Source organism: Arabidopsis thaliana, chromosome 3, assembly GCF_000001735.4.
Source record: "Arabidopsis thaliana chromosome 3, partial sequence".
NCBI classification, from domain to species: Eukaryota; Viridiplantae; Streptophyta; class Magnoliopsida; order Brassicales; family Brassicaceae; genus Arabidopsis; species Arabidopsis thaliana.
Genome location: NC_003074.8, coordinates 3,110,886 through 3,126,645, shown reverse-complemented (window position 1 = coordinate 3,126,645; position 15,760 = coordinate 3,110,886). Strand labels below are relative to the sequence as shown.

At 41.9% G+C, this 15,760-nt stretch overlaps 3 protein-coding genes, 1 long non-coding RNA gene and 2 pseudogenes across 9 annotated transcripts; 2 read left to right on the top strand and 4 right to left on the bottom strand.

Moving 5' to 3' along the window:
* Positions 1-26: 26 nt before the first annotated feature.
* Positions 27-897, bottom strand: AT3G10116 (COBRA-like extracellular glycosyl-phosphatidyl inositol-anchored protein family; the record flags this gene model as incomplete). Its single annotated transcript, NM_001337858.1, has 3 exons — positions 787-897; positions 181-664; positions 27-96 (listed from the first exon to the last, which is right to left on the bottom strand). Exons 2-3 carry the CDS (start codon positions 621-623, stop codon positions 27-29), a joined length of 513 nt encoding a protein of 170 aa, NP_001319514.1. The 5' UTR covers positions 624-664; positions 787-897.
* Positions 898-2,622: 1,725 nt separating this feature from the next.
* On the top strand, positions 2,623-2,907 carry AT3G02235. Its single transcript, NR_140897.1, has one exon. It is a non-coding gene; the product is annotated as an other RNA (long non-coding RNA).
* Positions 2,908-6,620: 3,713 nt separating this feature from the next.
* On the bottom strand, positions 6,621-7,155 carry AT3G10114 (annotated as a pseudogene). The gene is made up of 2 exons: positions 6,895-7,155; positions 6,621-6,641 (listed from the first exon to the last, which is right to left on the bottom strand).
* Positions 7,156-7,254: 99 nt separating this feature from the next.
* AT3G10113 (Homeodomain-like superfamily protein) lies at positions 7,255-8,750 on the top strand (the record flags this gene model as incomplete). Its single annotated transcript, NM_148701.2, has 5 exons — positions 7,255-7,416; positions 7,508-7,619; positions 7,710-7,771; positions 7,854-8,060; positions 8,136-8,750. The coding sequence occupies 5 exons, from the start codon at positions 7,255-7,257 to the stop codon at positions 8,601-8,603; spliced, it is 1,011 nt and encodes a 336-aa protein (NP_683543.1). The 3' UTR covers positions 8,604-8,750.
* A 1-nt stretch (position 8,751) lies between these two features.
* On the bottom strand, positions 8,752-10,536 carry MEE67 (Mitochondrial import inner membrane translocase subunit Tim17/Tim22/Tim23 family protein). 4 transcript variants are annotated; one of them, NM_111846.3, is made up of 4 exons: positions 10,250-10,536; positions 9,694-9,884; positions 9,511-9,583; positions 8,975-9,353 (listed from the first exon to the last, which is right to left on the bottom strand). In NM_111846.3, the coding sequence occupies exons 1-4, from the start codon at positions 10,419-10,421 to the stop codon at positions 9,268-9,270; spliced, it is 522 nt and encodes a 173-aa protein (NP_566368.1). In that variant the 5' UTR covers positions 10,422-10,536; the 3' UTR covers positions 8,975-9,267. The 4 variants fall into 4 exon arrangements, with proteins under 4 accessions (NP_001327146.1, NP_566368.1, NP_001327144.1 ...); NM_001337855.1 differs by having other exon boundaries at positions 8,752-9,353; positions 9,511-9,884; NM_001337857.1 differs by having other exon boundaries at positions 8,975-9,583.
* Positions 10,537-11,208: 672 nt separating this feature from the next.
* Positions 11,209-14,868, bottom strand: AT3G10100 (annotated as a pseudogene; the record flags this gene model as incomplete). The annotated part of the gene is made up of 5 exons: positions 11,209-11,334; positions 11,383-11,880; positions 12,329-13,024; positions 13,099-13,922; positions 13,998-14,868.
* Positions 14,869-15,760: the final 892 nt, after the last annotated feature.

Genomic DNA, 15,760 nt, shown 5'->3' with positions numbered 1-15,760 from the left:
ATAGCAAATCAGATAAAATACAAAACTTACTGGGGCAAGTGACCCCACTCCCATCTACCTAGCGCCGCCACTGACCGCAACTCGTGCTCCACGAGTCTACAAAATCAATGTAGTGATTGTAAAATTGTAAATATACATAAGAGCTAGGTTATATGATGTGGCAAGCAATCATGGATGAACTTACTCAGATAACCCGGAGTTTGAGTAACTTTCATCAATTTATCACATATGTATGTCCCTCTTGGTGTGGTCAGAGCTACATGATCAATTGCCGGAAGATGATATTTTAGATTAGCTCGGCCAACATCAATTTGGAACGTAAAAGAGCTTTTTGCAAGGTCGTCATGTTCTTCTCTAAACCTAGGAATCCCACCGTCCTTGCTAGAAGTTGGTATGATTAGCTGGTCATCATTATCATCAGTTTGTGGCGGTAACTCCACAATCATAACCCTATTTCTGTCGTCCGGGTATATCGTAAAATTACTACTTTGAACACCTACAGTGCTCAATAGGATTTGGTCTTCCCATATCCAATCTAACACCCATGGTCCTTCAATGTCGTGATACTTCAAGTAGTTGAAGATTGTAACGTTAGCCGTGTAACCACCTCGAGTTTCATTCATGATATCCCACCTTATCGTCACATTTCCGTCTGGAAACCAATCTAAGAGAAATCCAAAAAAAAACGAAAAAAATCAAAACATGTAAAAGTAAAATCATGGTACTGGAATCAATTCTCTATTACAATATTATTCAGGTAGAATCGAGAATTACAATTGGGAGTACCGAAGCAGGCTTGGATAGTCACGGAATTGCAAAATCTTAGGAGGCTTTCTTTACAATCTAACCCAGGTATAATAGGTAGGTATCGACCCAATGAAGCCTCCACCAAAAGCAGGAGAAAGAGTAGTTTGGCAGTTGAATATGCACTAGACATAGTTCGACACACCTGACAATAATGCTCGTTAGTTTAATAAATAAATAGAAGAGGATGCTCTCGCTTTTCGTTAGCATTTATACCCACGTTTTCCTTCAAAAGATTGGAGCTAAATATTAGGGATAAGTTTAAACTTTAAAGTAACTGATTTTTAATATGTAATTAATATCTTCTTATTTTCGTATAAAAATATATTATTGTTAGGATTCTTAAATTTTGCCGTTATGGATTCTAGTATGTTAATGGAATCTACTGTTATCTTTTATATAAATCACAAATCACATATCTAATCAAATTCTGCCACATAGATTAATTAAAGAAGTTTTGGTAATGTTAAAAAAAATCCACAAAAAAAAGATATTCTTAAAAATAGAAATCCTAAATTTTCTCACATACCAAACCACGATGCCACGATCTTTGGAAGTTTAGAACCATATCAGAAGAAAAAAAGAAAAGAAAAAAAAAAAAATCCACTTCATCTACCTCTAGAACCATACGTTGATATTATGTAGTTGAGTGTTTTCTTTTTTTCTGTCAGAATAATATATTGAAGAGTTACGATTGTTTTTCTTTTTCTTGATGAAGGTTTTTCTAGTCACAATTTTTCTTATTATTATTTTATTTCTTTTGGTAAAATATTGTAGTCACGATTATCATTGAATTTATCTCCTTATATCTTCTTTAGATTCTCCCCTCTTAGGTAACTAATAACTCTATTTATAATTAACCGAAGTCTCAAACTATTATAAAAGATTTAAAAATAGAAAATAAAAGATTTAGCATTTAACAAAACTTTCCTCAAATCTCTCTACGAATATTTAATACTCGAAAAATCTTACGATTCGGTTTTAGAAATAAACAAATTTATTGTCAATAATATTAACAACTCAAAAACATTTTGATAAATCTCTCTATAATAACTAAAAACACAATTTCTTGAATATTTCAACCGAGATTTCCTATCTCTTTTATACTTGCTACCAAAATACCATTTTGATAATCTTACTCTAACAAAATTATCTTAAGCGACAAATTAATGACTCTTTTCCATCCAAAGCAAGACGAGGTCTCGGTTTTTGTGAAACATTTTCACATAATAGCAAGCGTTGAGCTCGGCTCAATTTATAAGTGTGACTGCGAGCGTTGAGCTCGGATTAACTGCAAGAATTATTTTGTCTTTTGAATGTAGCTCGATGCTAGGTGAACTAAGCTTTTTGAGTCGGGACTCAATTTAGAGCTTGACTTCAACAATCAAAAAATGTAAAGCACGAATACTTATCTTGATGGGAGAAGAAATGGCGAGAGGCTGAGCTCAGAATTGCTGTTCCAAAGGTAGAGTTGCATTGTTCGTCTATGAAGAGTCGTTCTTATCTAGTGATTACCTTGCAGCAGAGACAGAAATACTGTGATAACTCTTTGTCGAATTCGACGTTAAAGTGTAGGTTGGTCTTTCTAGAAAGCTGAGCTTCGGGGCTTCGAATTGATATGCAGATCGCCATGAAAATTCTTTTGGATTGCTAGAAATTTGCTTTCTAATTTGGTTGATCGTGCAGTGAGGATCTGCGTTTCGCTGGTTGCATCTGTTGCAAAGAAAGAGTCATAACCTTCAGTGTAAATTTCTGATTGAGGCGAGATTGGCTTCTTTTGAAAGCTACTTTTCGAGGCATTCCGTGGATAGGTTACACACCACGCAGTTCGTCGGAATCTTCCTGGAAATTGATTTCAAAGTCGACTGGTTTTGTAACTTTTGATCAGTGTTTCGTCTTGCTGTATCTGCTGGAGAGAAGCGCATGTAACTTTCGGCACATAGCTTCGATTGGAACAATATTGGACTATATGGAGAGCTGTCTGTCTGGGCAATCTGTGGATATGTTTCCCGTCTCTTGGTTCGTCGTACAATGTCGGAAAATTGCTCACGAAGTTGGTCGTTTGTTTAAGTGGTGTCAATCTGAATTGTCTTGGAAAAACGATCATAACTCTCAAACCATAACCTCAAATCGTGATCCGCTTTTTTCTGTGGCTTCGTGTGACTGTTGCTGATTATTCCAGAAAATATCGTAATTTTCCGAGTTGTTTTGTTGCTCCATTGGCGATCAGAATTCATGATGACGAAAGCAGAGGTTACTTTGTGCTGCTTCAGAACTTTTAACGGAGGGAGACATGCGATGCTGCTCAAGTTGAGATCTGGAATTTTGGAGTCTTTGTAAACTTCTTTAGAGCTCTCCACATTGTTGACTTGTCTTGTAGAAAAAGCTCAAAATGTTAGCTGTTGACAAGTTGAGCTAGGAAAGCTGCTAGGCGACTTGTTGAAGAACTCCAAGCTGTTGACGAGCTATAAGGCGGGCAATAGCAAGCTCGGAAGACGGCCGGCGAGATAAAAGCTGGGCGAACTACGAGCCAGAGAAACTGCAGACGAACTGTGAGCTAGGAAAAGTGCTGACTAGGTGCTAGCTAGACGAACTGCGAGCTAGGGAAGCTACAGACGAACAGGGAGCTAGGAAAGCTGCAGACGATCTGTTAGCTAGGCGAAGTGCAGACGAGCTGCTAGCTAGGAAAGCTACAGACGAACTGGGAGTTAGAATGGCTGCAGACGAGCTGTTAGCTATGCGAAGTGCAGACGAACTGCTAGCTAGGAAAGTTACAGACGAACTGGTAGCTAAAAAGGCCGCAGACGAGCTGTTAGCTAGGCGAAGTGCAGACGACCTGCTAGCTATACGAACTGCGGGCTAGGAAAGCTCCAGACGAACTGGGAGCTACGAAGGCTTTAGGTCGGTTGACTTATGTCGACCACTCTTATCTTTCAGACTTTTATATTTGAATAAAATGTTTTTGTCCTTAAGAACAAGTTCATGTTTTTTTTTTTTTTTTTTTTTTGTGAACCTCCGTCGGTTGATTACGTATTAACAATATCGGATTCCCAATCTTGAAATTAGGTTTTAAATCGACTAAATTATAAGCCATATGCAAGCTTTGAGCTCGGCTTTCGGGCGGACTGGTTTTCACCTGACGTCACAGCCGATTTTTTCTGTCTAAGTTCGGGTTAGATGTTAAGTGCGAGACTGAGCTCGGCTTTATAAATAAAAGTATTCGGCGTGTACTGGGCGCGAGACGTCTCTCGGCTTATGCCCAGTAGGCCTATGTATAATTTAAAGAGGAGATAAGTTGAGAACTAGGCAGTTTTTAGGGAAATAATTTGAGAACTAGGCAGCTTTTAGTGTATAGTTTTGAATTGCAATACATTTCAATAATGGTTTTTTTCCTTGGGGTTTAGTAATCTATCTTGGATTTTAGGGTATAGTTTTTAATTCCATTGCATTTCCTAAATGTTTTTAGTATTCTATCTTGGCTAGTGTACTAGTCTAGTGTACCGAAGTGGTGTACTGTTCTCGTGTTCTCACTTTGTCTCACGAAGCTCGTCAGCTCGTCCGTCTCAAGTAGCTAATCAGCTCGCCCTTCTCAAGAAGCTCATCAGCTCTCCCTTCTTAAGAAACTCGTTAGCTCGCTCCTCTTCGTCAAGCTTCTCAACTCGTTCTCTTCACCAAGTCCCTCAGCTCGTCTTCAAGCTATCCAGCTCGTCTTTAATCTCTCCAACTCGCCTTTAAGCTCTTCAAGCTCCTCAGCTCGTCCTCAAGCTCCTCAGCTCGTCTTCAAGCTCTTCCCATCACAGCGACCATCTCCTCGTCTAGCTATCAGCTCATCCCTCGACTGCGAAACTCATCTACCTCCTCGCCTAGCGGAAGTTCGTCCATTGACTGCATAGTCCACCTATCTCGTCGTCCAGCTCGTCTAGACCTTCAGCAAACAACTCGGTTTGTCCAACTCGTCTCTCTACCACGGTTCATCCAGCTCATCGCACATCTGCCGGCTCGTCACCTACCTGCCGACCTACCTCCAACGATGGCCTAGCTCACTTATTCTAATATGAACTACGTGTGGCTTGATCCCTTTCTAAGGGTACGTAGGCAACCTTTTACAAGGTTCAGCTATAAAACGAATAAACTCTATTCTTCCTCGGACATCAAGATCGTCTTCCGGCCTCAAGCTCGTCTTTCATCTACAATCGGCTCGTTCTTACTCCATTTATGCTCGTTGAAGAAATCATCCTTTGTAATCCGTCCAATTCGCCTAAGTCGCGGGCTCGTCATTAATAGAAAGATTCTTCTTCCTTCCCTAGAGATCCCATTTTCGTACTTGTGTGATTCGTGCATCAACAGTTGGCGCGCCAGGTAGGGGGATAGCTCGAAGATATCTCTCAAAACTACGAACCCGCGACGAACCAAAGTGACAACAAACGGACTACATGGAGCATTCGATACCGACTCGTCAGGCTCTGGAAGCAAAACGACAACGTCGATCCCCGGGAGAGCCAGTCACTCGACCTCTTCATCCGATATCGCATCATGTTCTCCGACCTCTTCATTTCCTTGGGGTTTAGTAATCTATCTTGGATTTTAGGGTATAGTTTTTAATTCCATTGCATTTCCTAAATGTTTTTAGTATTCTATCTTGGCTAGTGTACTAGTCTAGTGTACCGAAGTGGTGTACTGTTCTAGTGTTCTCACTTTGTGTACTATCATAGTGTACGCATTTGGTGTACTAGTCTTGTGTACTAATGGTGTACTGTTCTAGTGTTCTCACTTGGTGTACTATAATAGTGTACCCATTTGGTGTACTATTCTAGTCTACTTCTAGAATGTCAAAGTATCAATCCAAATTATAATACAATATATTTCAATTCAAGTGTTATGAAGCATAATAATAATCTAGGGTTATGACTTTGAATTAGGAATTTATTTATTTACTTGGAATTCTAAATTCTAGTAATCTAAGGCTTTAGGGTATAGTTTTAAACTTCATTCCATATGATATATGGTTTTCCTTGGGTTTAGTCTTCTCTCTTTGTCTTTTAGTGTATAGTTTTGAATTTCACTACATTTCAATAATGTCTTTTAGTGTATAGTTTTAGGGTATAGTTTTTAATTCCATTGCATTTCCTAAATATTTTTAGTATAATAGTAGACTAGTCTAGTGCACCAAAGTGGTGTACTGTTTTTAATTCACTTGGTTACTAATTGGTGTACCCATTTGGTGTACTATTCTAGTATACTATTATATTCTATCTTGGCTAGTGTACTAGTCTAGTGTACTAGTCTAGTGTACTAGTGGTGTACTATTCTAGTGTTCTCACTTGGTGTACTATTATAGTGTACCCATTTGGTGTACTGGGTTTCTCTCAAACGTCTCTCTTCTCGAACTCGTTCACCCTCGATTTGTTGTACACCGACTGTGGCTAGGGTTCGTGAAAAACCAAGAAGAGTAAAGTAACTCAATCTCAGAATAAACACGGGCTCAGAAGTTATTTGGATAAAAAACGTAATGAAACTATCGGGCTCAAATATTTGGGCTCACTTAATACGAATTGGAGTTAACGGGCCTAAAATGAGTTTTAAAACCCAATCCAATTTGTTTCGTCGAACCCAGCCGGAATGTGTGTTTTTAAAACACAAGGCTACTATTGTATTTGACACCTCTTTTGGATTTTTGCTACCTTTTTCTATCTCACATGAATCCTATTAGACAAACCCAATAAAAAGTACCCTCTCAGCATATTTCCAAAAAAACTGTCTAGTTCTCAAATAATTTTCTAAAAACTGCCTACTTTTACAATAAACCCTTGTAAAAACTATGATACTGCAGTTAAATCCTATGGAATGATTAGACATATGATCATGAAAGCGACATATGTGATTGAGTTGTCCACCAAGAAAGAATAACAGTAACTGGCTCAATATGATTTTCTTTTGATTTAAATATTGTTTTAAAAAGTATATCTTCATTACGAAAATTATGTTTTGGTTTTGGTGTCTTAATTTTTAGTTTGGTTTTTCATATAGAGAGGGACATATCTACCAATTCTAACTTGTTGATAGCCGTAACCAAGATTCAAGAATAGTTACCTGCCACCACATCTTCGCGGCGTGTATCTCAAGCGTCATGATCGTTGACGCCGTCTCCACCAGATGTTTGTCGCCGTAAGCTAACCCTAATAAAGCGGCGGAGTAATAAGCGTTTACGGCCTCGCTTGTGCTCTCTTGATTCCGGCCGTCCCAGAACTCCGTTAACCCTCCAGCCCATGAGTGTAGCTTGAAAAGATCAAAATTTCTCAAACGCGGATAACTAGAATTTGAATTATTATCATCTTTTCTCCCAAACGTCATGAAATCCGCCAATAGACTGTACGCTTGAGCTCTGTATCTCTCTCCCCACAAAGGATCAAACTTAGCGAGCACGGCAATAGCGTAGAGAAAGTAACCAATATGGTAATGATGATTATTATATATACCGAACCCGAAATCAGCTTGTTTCCACTTCAGGATCGAAGTGAGGAACTAAGCAGCAATGTAGAAAATGGAAGTTGCAATTCCAATGAAGGAATTAATCCTGAAACCAGCAGTCATTGGATTGAAAACGTTGTCAAGGTACTATATGTTTTGTCACAACTTTGGAGAAGAGACAAATTTCAGATTTTGCCAGTGGATCTTACCTCTCCTCTGTGTATTGTTCTTCAAGGTTAGGAAACCGTACACAGTAACTAAGCAGAGAGAGAAGTGGAGTGAGGAAGAGCATGATAGGTTTCTTGAAGCTATCAAGCTTTATGGTCGTGGGTGGCGTCAAATCCAAGGTATTATTTGACTTGGAGCTTAAATTGAGCTTAGAATCTAGCTGCTATTAGATGTAGTTCTGAAGAACCTAAGTCTTGATTTTGCTGCAGAACACATAGGTACAAAAACCGCTGTACAGATACGAAGCCATGCTCAAAAGTTCTTCTCCAAGGTCTTGTTTGTTCATATGTTCCATAACATCAGTAGTACTGATTTGGTTAGTTTGTAACCTGACAGTTTTTTATCCATTGCAGATGGCTCAGGAAGCTGACAGTAGAAGTGAAGGATCGGTTAAAGCGATTGTGATCCCGCCTCCTCGTCCAAAGAGAAAACCGGCACATCCTTATCCTCGGAAATCGCCTGTTCCATATACTCAGTCTCCTCCACCAAATTTGTCAGCTATGGAGAAAGGAACCAAGTCTCCAACCTCAGTGTTATCATCGTTTGGTTCAGAGGATCAAGTCAATAGATGCTCTTCGCCTAATTCGTGTACCAGTGACATCCAATCCATTGGTGCAACTTCCATTGATTAAAAGAATAACTACACAACATCCAAGCAACCTTTCAAAGATGATTCTGACATTGGTTCAACACCCATTTCAAGCATTACTCTTTTCGGGAAGATTGTCCTTGTCGCGGAAGAATCTCACAAACCATCCTCTTACAATGATGATGATCTTAAACAAATGACGTGTCAGGAGAATCACTACTCAGGGATGCTAGTTGACACTAATTTATCTCTTGGTGTATGGGAAACGTTTTGTACTGGTTCTAATGCATTTGGCTCGGTTACAGAAGCATCTGAGAACTTGGAGAAGAGTGCAGAGCCGATAAGTTCTTCATGGAAACGGTTAAGCTCCTTAGAAAAACAAGGATCTTGTAATCCTGTAAATGCAAGTGGGTTCAGGCCATACAAGAGATGCCTATCAGAAAGAGAAGTAACATCATCATTGACGCTGGTAGCTTCAGATGAAAAGAAAAGCCAAAGAGCACGTATATGCTAGTTTTAGCCATTGTACAGTTTGGAGTCAATTTTGATGATCCGTGAACATTGTTTTAGCCATTTGCTGGGTGACTTGGATCATAGCATTCCACGAACCAAATCCTAAATCCGAGTTGGTAAGTGGTTTTACTTGTCCGCCACATGTAATCCTTGTAATGAAGTTTCTCCTGCTGTCTCACGTTAAGAAGACACTTCTTTTTTTCTTCATATACAAATCAGTTTTAACAGTGTATTTGTTTGGCCAACTATTCCTAGCTCTGTTTCAATCTTAGGTCTGGTTTATGATTATTAGCCTTAAGACCAGTCTTAATGTTAAAAGGTTTTTACATTAAGCAGATTAATATACGAGTGAAACTTCAAACTCTGAGAATTGAAACATTGTGCAAAGGGAACCCCCTAAATTTCTGTGGACACTTGCTTAAAAATTGGAGCCCTCAAGTCTAATTCACTTACTTAAATATTGGAGCCCTCAAAGTCTAATGAAATCTATGATAAATAACAACAATTGAAGTATATGCAATCAACACAAGCCTTGCTTATTCTATATTGAAAAGTGTAATTCTAGCTTCTATCTCCCTGGGTTCAGGTGATGAACTGTATCACTATCACAGAAAAGAAGCAGCAAAAAAATCTCAGCAATGGCGTCTGTTAGATATCTCACTGGTTTATGTATGCCTATCAAAGAACTTCTCTATGAGTACAGAGAAAGTTGCAAATCCAGCGCAACCTATACACGCAGCTTTTGGCCCACCTGAAACAAGACCAATCCATTAAGTCCTCAAGAACACAATGTATCATGTAAGAGAAATCAAACCTCTACGAGATTACAGTTTGGGAATTAGGCCGTTGCATATTGATAATGAATCTCTAAGATTTAAATTCCATGCACAGAAGATAATAGGTCTTACCTCGGGCGGACATTGAACCACCGGTAACACATCCAGCTATAGCGGTGTTTACAGTGTCATGCTTAGCTCTTGCCTTTTTCAGAGAGGTAAACCAAAAAAGTCGATAATAAGGTTTTGAAGTTATGATACATGAGTTAGTAGTGGAATTTCCTTGTTTTTCTTGGTCAATAAACAAGGTATTACCTTTTCGACAATGCATTCTGCAGCAGAGAAAACCAAACCCATAACTGCAAATGTCTTACAGGAATTCCAACTCCTTTGCCCCATTTGTTTTGCCGTGAACACAAACTGCTGCCTAGCCGTCATAGTATCATGCGTAATAGGATTATCTAATGCCCCCAAGAACAAACCCATCATCAACCCGAGTCCTCCTCCTACACCACAATTCACAGAGAATGTGACCAAATCAATTGAATATCCTTCACATGTCTAACTGTCATATCAACTCTACAACCGGCGAGCATTTATATTAGTAGCTTTACACCTTTTAGAGTATTTATAGAAAATAGATTCGATTTGAGATTTCACATCATCAATTCACCTAACCAAATCCGACTATTAAGTGCAATCTGAAAGTGACTCAATAACCAGCTCAGAAGCATATCACTATTAGAAAGCTAAAGACTTTACCAATTTCACTATTCTCAAACCAATCAAAGTACCTAGAGCTTTTCGCATTTTTGGAAAATCAGAGCAATGGAGCAATATAGGTCGAGAAAGAGAGGATATTTGAACTGACCCATGACTCCACTAGTAACAGCGCGAACGGCGCAGTTGTTCCAAACCTCTTGAGCTCGGATCTCCTCGATGGTTGGCATCCGGATCGGTTGAATCTGGGTAGAGTTCTCATCAGAAGCCACGGGGGGAGAAGAAGCACCGGTTGTTGGTTCAGCAGCACTCGAATCAGCCATTTCAAAGGTTAAGAGAGTAGGATCCGACAAGGGACAATGTCATCAAAAGCTTAAAAGAAGGGGATTGTACAAATCAGATCAAGCGTGTTCGTTCGCGCGCCTATGAGATAAAATTAATCAGGGTTTATCCCGAGGTTCTAGGGTTTAAGCTACAGCTAGCTACCACTTTAGGCCCATTAGTCTACATTTTGGGCCTGTACACTCGAGCCTCACTAAGGTCCAATATGTGTATCCATCCGATTGGTACCAACGAAGAATGTGCCACGTTGCATATTGCTTTTGGAAAGAAAAAACGGTGCACGTCTTCCTACATATGCATGCCGCTTCAAATTCCCCCCACCATATATGTTCTAATCTCTTTTTAAAACAACCAAAGACAGAGATCAGAAGCCGACCTCAGAGGTCGCACAGGAAATAAGCCAATTTAATAAAATCGCATTGTATTAATCAACGACCAAACGAGATCGGGAGCTATTACAAAGACGTTTATTCCAGAATAAAATAGAGTTGAACAAAGTCGGCAGCCATTACAAGGGCGTTTATTTGGAAATAAAAAGCAAAAGAAAAACGATCCAAAAGCCACCAAGGATCATCTTCTATCGGCCAGATAGAACATCAGATCGCCCTGTCAGAAACAGTGCGATTATCCTGGAGAAGGCGATCTGGCATGGGCCACACTAGTTGCAGACCAGCTTTCTCCCAATCCTCCGAACGAATCTCCAGTGCCCTAATCGTTTGTTCGACCTCATCCAGACGAGTGACGACCCTTCTTCGTTTCTTCTTCAGCTTAGCAATCAGAGCTTCGAGCTCCTCGAGACGAAAATCCACTTCGTTTCTTGGTTCGGAAGTACTGCAGCTCGCGGCATTGATCCTGATGCAGAAATCCGACCTGAGAAATCAAAGCAACGAAATTCTTAAAAATCATCCTGATATCGAAAAAACGAACCAAAGCAATCCTTACTTGGTTAACGAAGTTCTGACACTCCGTGGTATCAGCATCAGTAGCAGCAGGCCCAAGATAGAACAGAGAAGGCGTCCTGAAGTCCCCATCAGCAATAATTGTTGGATTCTTCTCCTTTGAGGCGGCAGCAGCATCTCGATCACAATCCTCACAATACGACAAAAGAATGTCCGGCATCGGAGCCAGAAGCTGAAAACCATTCTTGAGCCAATGGCGAGGATGCGACTCTAGCATAGCCATTTTTCGAGCGATATCAGACTTTCGTTCGTCATAGTACCTCAACATCTCGCGGTATTCCTTATGCCTTGACTGGACACACGACAAGAAACCCTCGGCTTCACGTCTTTCCTTCGAGCTCGCCTGGAATAGGAGAGTCCAGGGAACTCGAAGGTTATTGAAGAACGGCATCCCACGTTCAATCTTCCTATTCCAGGCCTCAGCATTCGGGAAAGTCGGAACATTTTTGCCAACAAAGGAAGACGATCCAACACTCTCCATCTTGCAAATAGGAGGAAAAGTCCGGTGAAGCAATTGTTGATCAACAAAGAAGTATTTATAGAGGCAAATACAGGAATCGAATTGGAAATTTTCTCAAATGCGATCTGGAAATTCTCATTTTCCTTTTCCGAGAAACACTAATATTTGCATTTTCTCCAAAACTGGGAAAATGGGAATTTACATGATTACGGGTTGACTTCCCTCAATTTCCTTTTCCAAAAAATGACAAAGCTCATACATGGAAAAAATACTATTCTGCCTCGGAAACAGGCAAGATGGAAAATCATCGAAAATAGAAGTTAAAATTAAAAAACCGCCCCGAAAGTGGGTCCACGGTTAAATAAGAGTTTTGAGATCGCCCAGAAAAATTGGGTCCACGATCGATGTATCAAAATAAATTACAAAGACGACCTATTCAGATCGTCTGGTTCGCCTCTTCAACGCTTACGCGTCGAATATCACTTCCGCTAACAAGGTCGACATTTGAGCCGTGCTGGTCCGCCACCGGAGCAACTTGAGAGGTTTGCCTCGAAAAACCGAGCTGATCCGGGGACATGTTCAGGTCATCATCCCCGAGCTCGATGACGTTCAAAGCATTGACCTCGTCGGCCGCCCTTCTGGTTAACTCCTTAAGGCCGCTGAGCTCGGATGCCGCAATCTTCGCGCCTCTCTGCATCAGAATACCCACTATCTCCTCAGCTCCTTTAGCTTGATTCTCAGCGTCCACCTTCGGCCCGACGAGGTCCTCTTGCTCCTTGAGATCAGCCTTCACTTTATCAAGACGAGCTTGGGCTTTCTTTGTGGTACGGGCGACTTTAGTAGCTCGGTCATTCCGCAGCCTGTTGCACTCCCTCTCCCCATGCTCTTTCACGGCAACCAACGCGACTTGAAGATCGCTGATCTCTTTCTGAAGATTAGCTTCTCGACCGTTGAGCCGCTTGACCTCGTCGTTCAACGAGCTCATCTCTGCCTTATGAATCTCGGCAGCATCTCTCAATGCTGCCATTTCCTTCATGTCTTTGGCATAGATGGCTTTGGCCTGGTCAGCGCACTTCTTCAGGTTATCGAAGGCCTCTCTGTCGGCGAGCTTCAGCTTCAACTTGCGATCATATGTCGCAATCAGATCGTTGGCCAGGGCAGCGGTCTGGAAAAAGAATCATGGTTAAATCCAAAATACAAAGATACTAGGCAACAGGAAGACGTATAACCTGCGCGTACCTCAAGTGATGATCTGGCAAACTTCTGATATCCCTCTTTCAGAACCAGGTCGTCGGGATTAGGGAAGTCCGCCGCTCCGGGGAGCATCAAGTTACGCCAAAGATGACTGGCGGCCTCCTGATCTCTCACAAGGAATTTCTCGCCAGAATACTTGAACGTAAACTGGTCAGAATTAAGAGTCTCACCTCGTGACAGGCGAAACGTCTTCGGAGCAGCAGCTTCATCTAGACCGGCTTCAGAAGCCGACCTCTTCTTGGATTGGCTAGCCAATCCTTTCCCTTTCTCCTCACGGGACCTCCTGGATGCCCCGAGCTCCGCAACCTTCTCACCCTTGTCTTGATCAAGGATGGTTAGGCCCGTGTTGACCTCTTCGCTTTCTGGCGCGGCGGCATAAACGACGACGGAGCGGTCGCCGGTAACATTTCGAACTTCAGGCTCGACAACCTGAACGGATTGACTTTGCTCGCACTCGGCGATCTCTTGAGCTGGAATGACCTCGGCCCCTTCAAGACACGTCTTGTCTTGAGAATCCGGATTGCCCGTCTCTTGAGAGACCTGATCAACACCGGAAGGGCCAGCACTAACGGGAGGATTTAGTGCAGCCGCCTCTCCGTCCAAAGGCTGCGTCTCTTCGATGGAAGCCGGGGGAGGTGGCATATTCAAAAGCCCGGCAGCAAAGCTAACGAAGGATTTCCGGACCTTCCCCATTATTCTGTTGACGCGCGACCTCGTGATGTCTTTCCACGCGCGACGCCGAGCTCGGAATATTGCCTCTAAAACCCCTTCGAACTCAACGGGAAACTCCGGACTAGGTCTGTACCGATCTGCAACAAAAGAAAAGGCTATGAGAATCTAGTCAAGATCGACATATCTTTACCCTATCTGTTTAAAAGGTCTACCAGGAAACTCCGTCCACGTCCTTTTCCTCCCCGAGAACGGACGCTCATACGACTCGAGGTCGACCCTGACGTAGAAGTAATATTCTTCCCAGTTCTTGAAGTTACTGACTTTGGGACCGGGAAGAAAGTTATGCTTTGGGCGGTTGTTCACAACCCAATAGCCGGGCGACCTGACAGCTTTCAACGTCGTCATTTCCTCGAAACAACGAACGTTTACCAGGTAACCTTCTTCAGCGCCGAAGGTCAAAGCGGCAACAAAATTGCAGATCGCCGCCGGAGTAAGCTGGGAGAACGCCATACGACGGCGATTCAGAAAGGAGATGATCAGAGACGGAATCGGAAACCAGAGGTGACACTGTCTGAAGTAGGCTTCATACATACAAACATACCCTCGAGGGGGATTCCATGGGCGCTCCTCCTCTCCGGGAATCATGCAAGTGAGCGGGCGATCTCCATAGCCACATAGGGCGAATACTTCCGCGACAGACTCGGTTGTTGAAAGGGTCTTTTTCGCAGTGATCTCGGTGTTCCAGCTAACAACTGGGTCGAGGTCAAATTCAACATAATCCTCGTGAAGTAATCTCGCATTAACCTCAGCCTCTGTATACTGCGGCTGCGTGTTATAAGCATCCTCTAGGTCGATGAGTGGGTCGAACTGAGATAAGAAATCCACCGGATCTTCAGGAGCAGCGAGATGTCCACCGGAACCTTCCCGATCTGGCTCATCAAGCAACGTCGGAATCTCGATCCGGTTCGATCGACTAGACTGAGCTTCGTCGTTCGGATTCCCGGTTAGCCGAGAAGTCTGGCGAACTAATGGCATTTCGCTCTCAGAGGAAGAAGACGGAGAAACAAGAACAACCTTACCCATTGCCGGAAAAATCGATTAAGAATCGAGAGTACAAAATAAGTCGCAAAGGAGAGAACGAGAGCTACCTTTGATTCTTCTTGCAAGCGGCGGAAAATGACTTCCCGAGGGTTTAGTCGAATATAAATAAAGGCGAATGGGCGGCAAACCTACGAGGTCATCATTAAACCTACGGGACGCTTCGTTTCCCGAGCTTCACGCGCGCGTACAGACGCGGTGATTTGACACGTGTCAGATACGTTCGAAATACGAATCGATTCGGAAATCTAATGATCAATTCACGCTTTCCAAGATTTAAATCGAATATTCAATTTCTAAGTTCGGAAATTTCGAATTAAGCAACTCGGATTCGCCGAACTGGGGGGGGACTAATTGTTGGTGCAGGAATTAGCACCTCCGACAATACCGGTTTAAACCGAGGAATAACGTGAATAAAATCGAGAATTCGATTGAACCGGGAAATCCCGGCTGGCCTGTTAATGGGCCTGAGTCATGAGCTCGCCACATGTTCTAACCTGATCAAACACTGATAGAGAAATAATTCAACAAATGAAGGAAATTATGGGAGATGGAAATTAGACTGATCATGTGATATCTACTTGCTCAACTTTATAGATTTGCAACATTACTTTATTATTAGATAGCATTTTCCGAGTGCTAGAATACCCGTTTTTATGTAGTGTCTAGTTGTATGAGATGGAGTCTTTGGATGATTGCGAAATGTGTTTAATATATATAGTCCAAGATAGGTGTAGCCAAACTATTGGACTATCTTTTTCCACTCAAAATTAAAGGTCTTCAAATATGTGTGTTGGTGCAGGAATTTGTGGTTCTTTTTTTGTATGAAATAATGGTTGAGGTGCACGGAAAGAAGCTCAAAACCCTTGAGGTAATA

Excerpts from the sequence above, each read along its gene's own strand:
- MEE67 (NM_111846.3), bottom strand. The coding sequence starts at position 10,421 with ATGGCTGATTCGAGTGCTGCTGAACCAACAACCGGTGCTTCTTCTCCC. Across the intron at positions 9,584-9,693 it reads CAGAATGCATTGTCGAAAAG|GCAAGAGCTAAGCATGACAC; the intron begins GTAATACCTTGT and ends TCTCTGAAAAAG. Across the intron at positions 9,354-9,510 it reads TGGTTCAATGTCCGCCCGAG|GTGGGCCAAAAGCTGCGTGT; the intron begins GTAAGACCTATT and ends GTCTTGTTTCAG.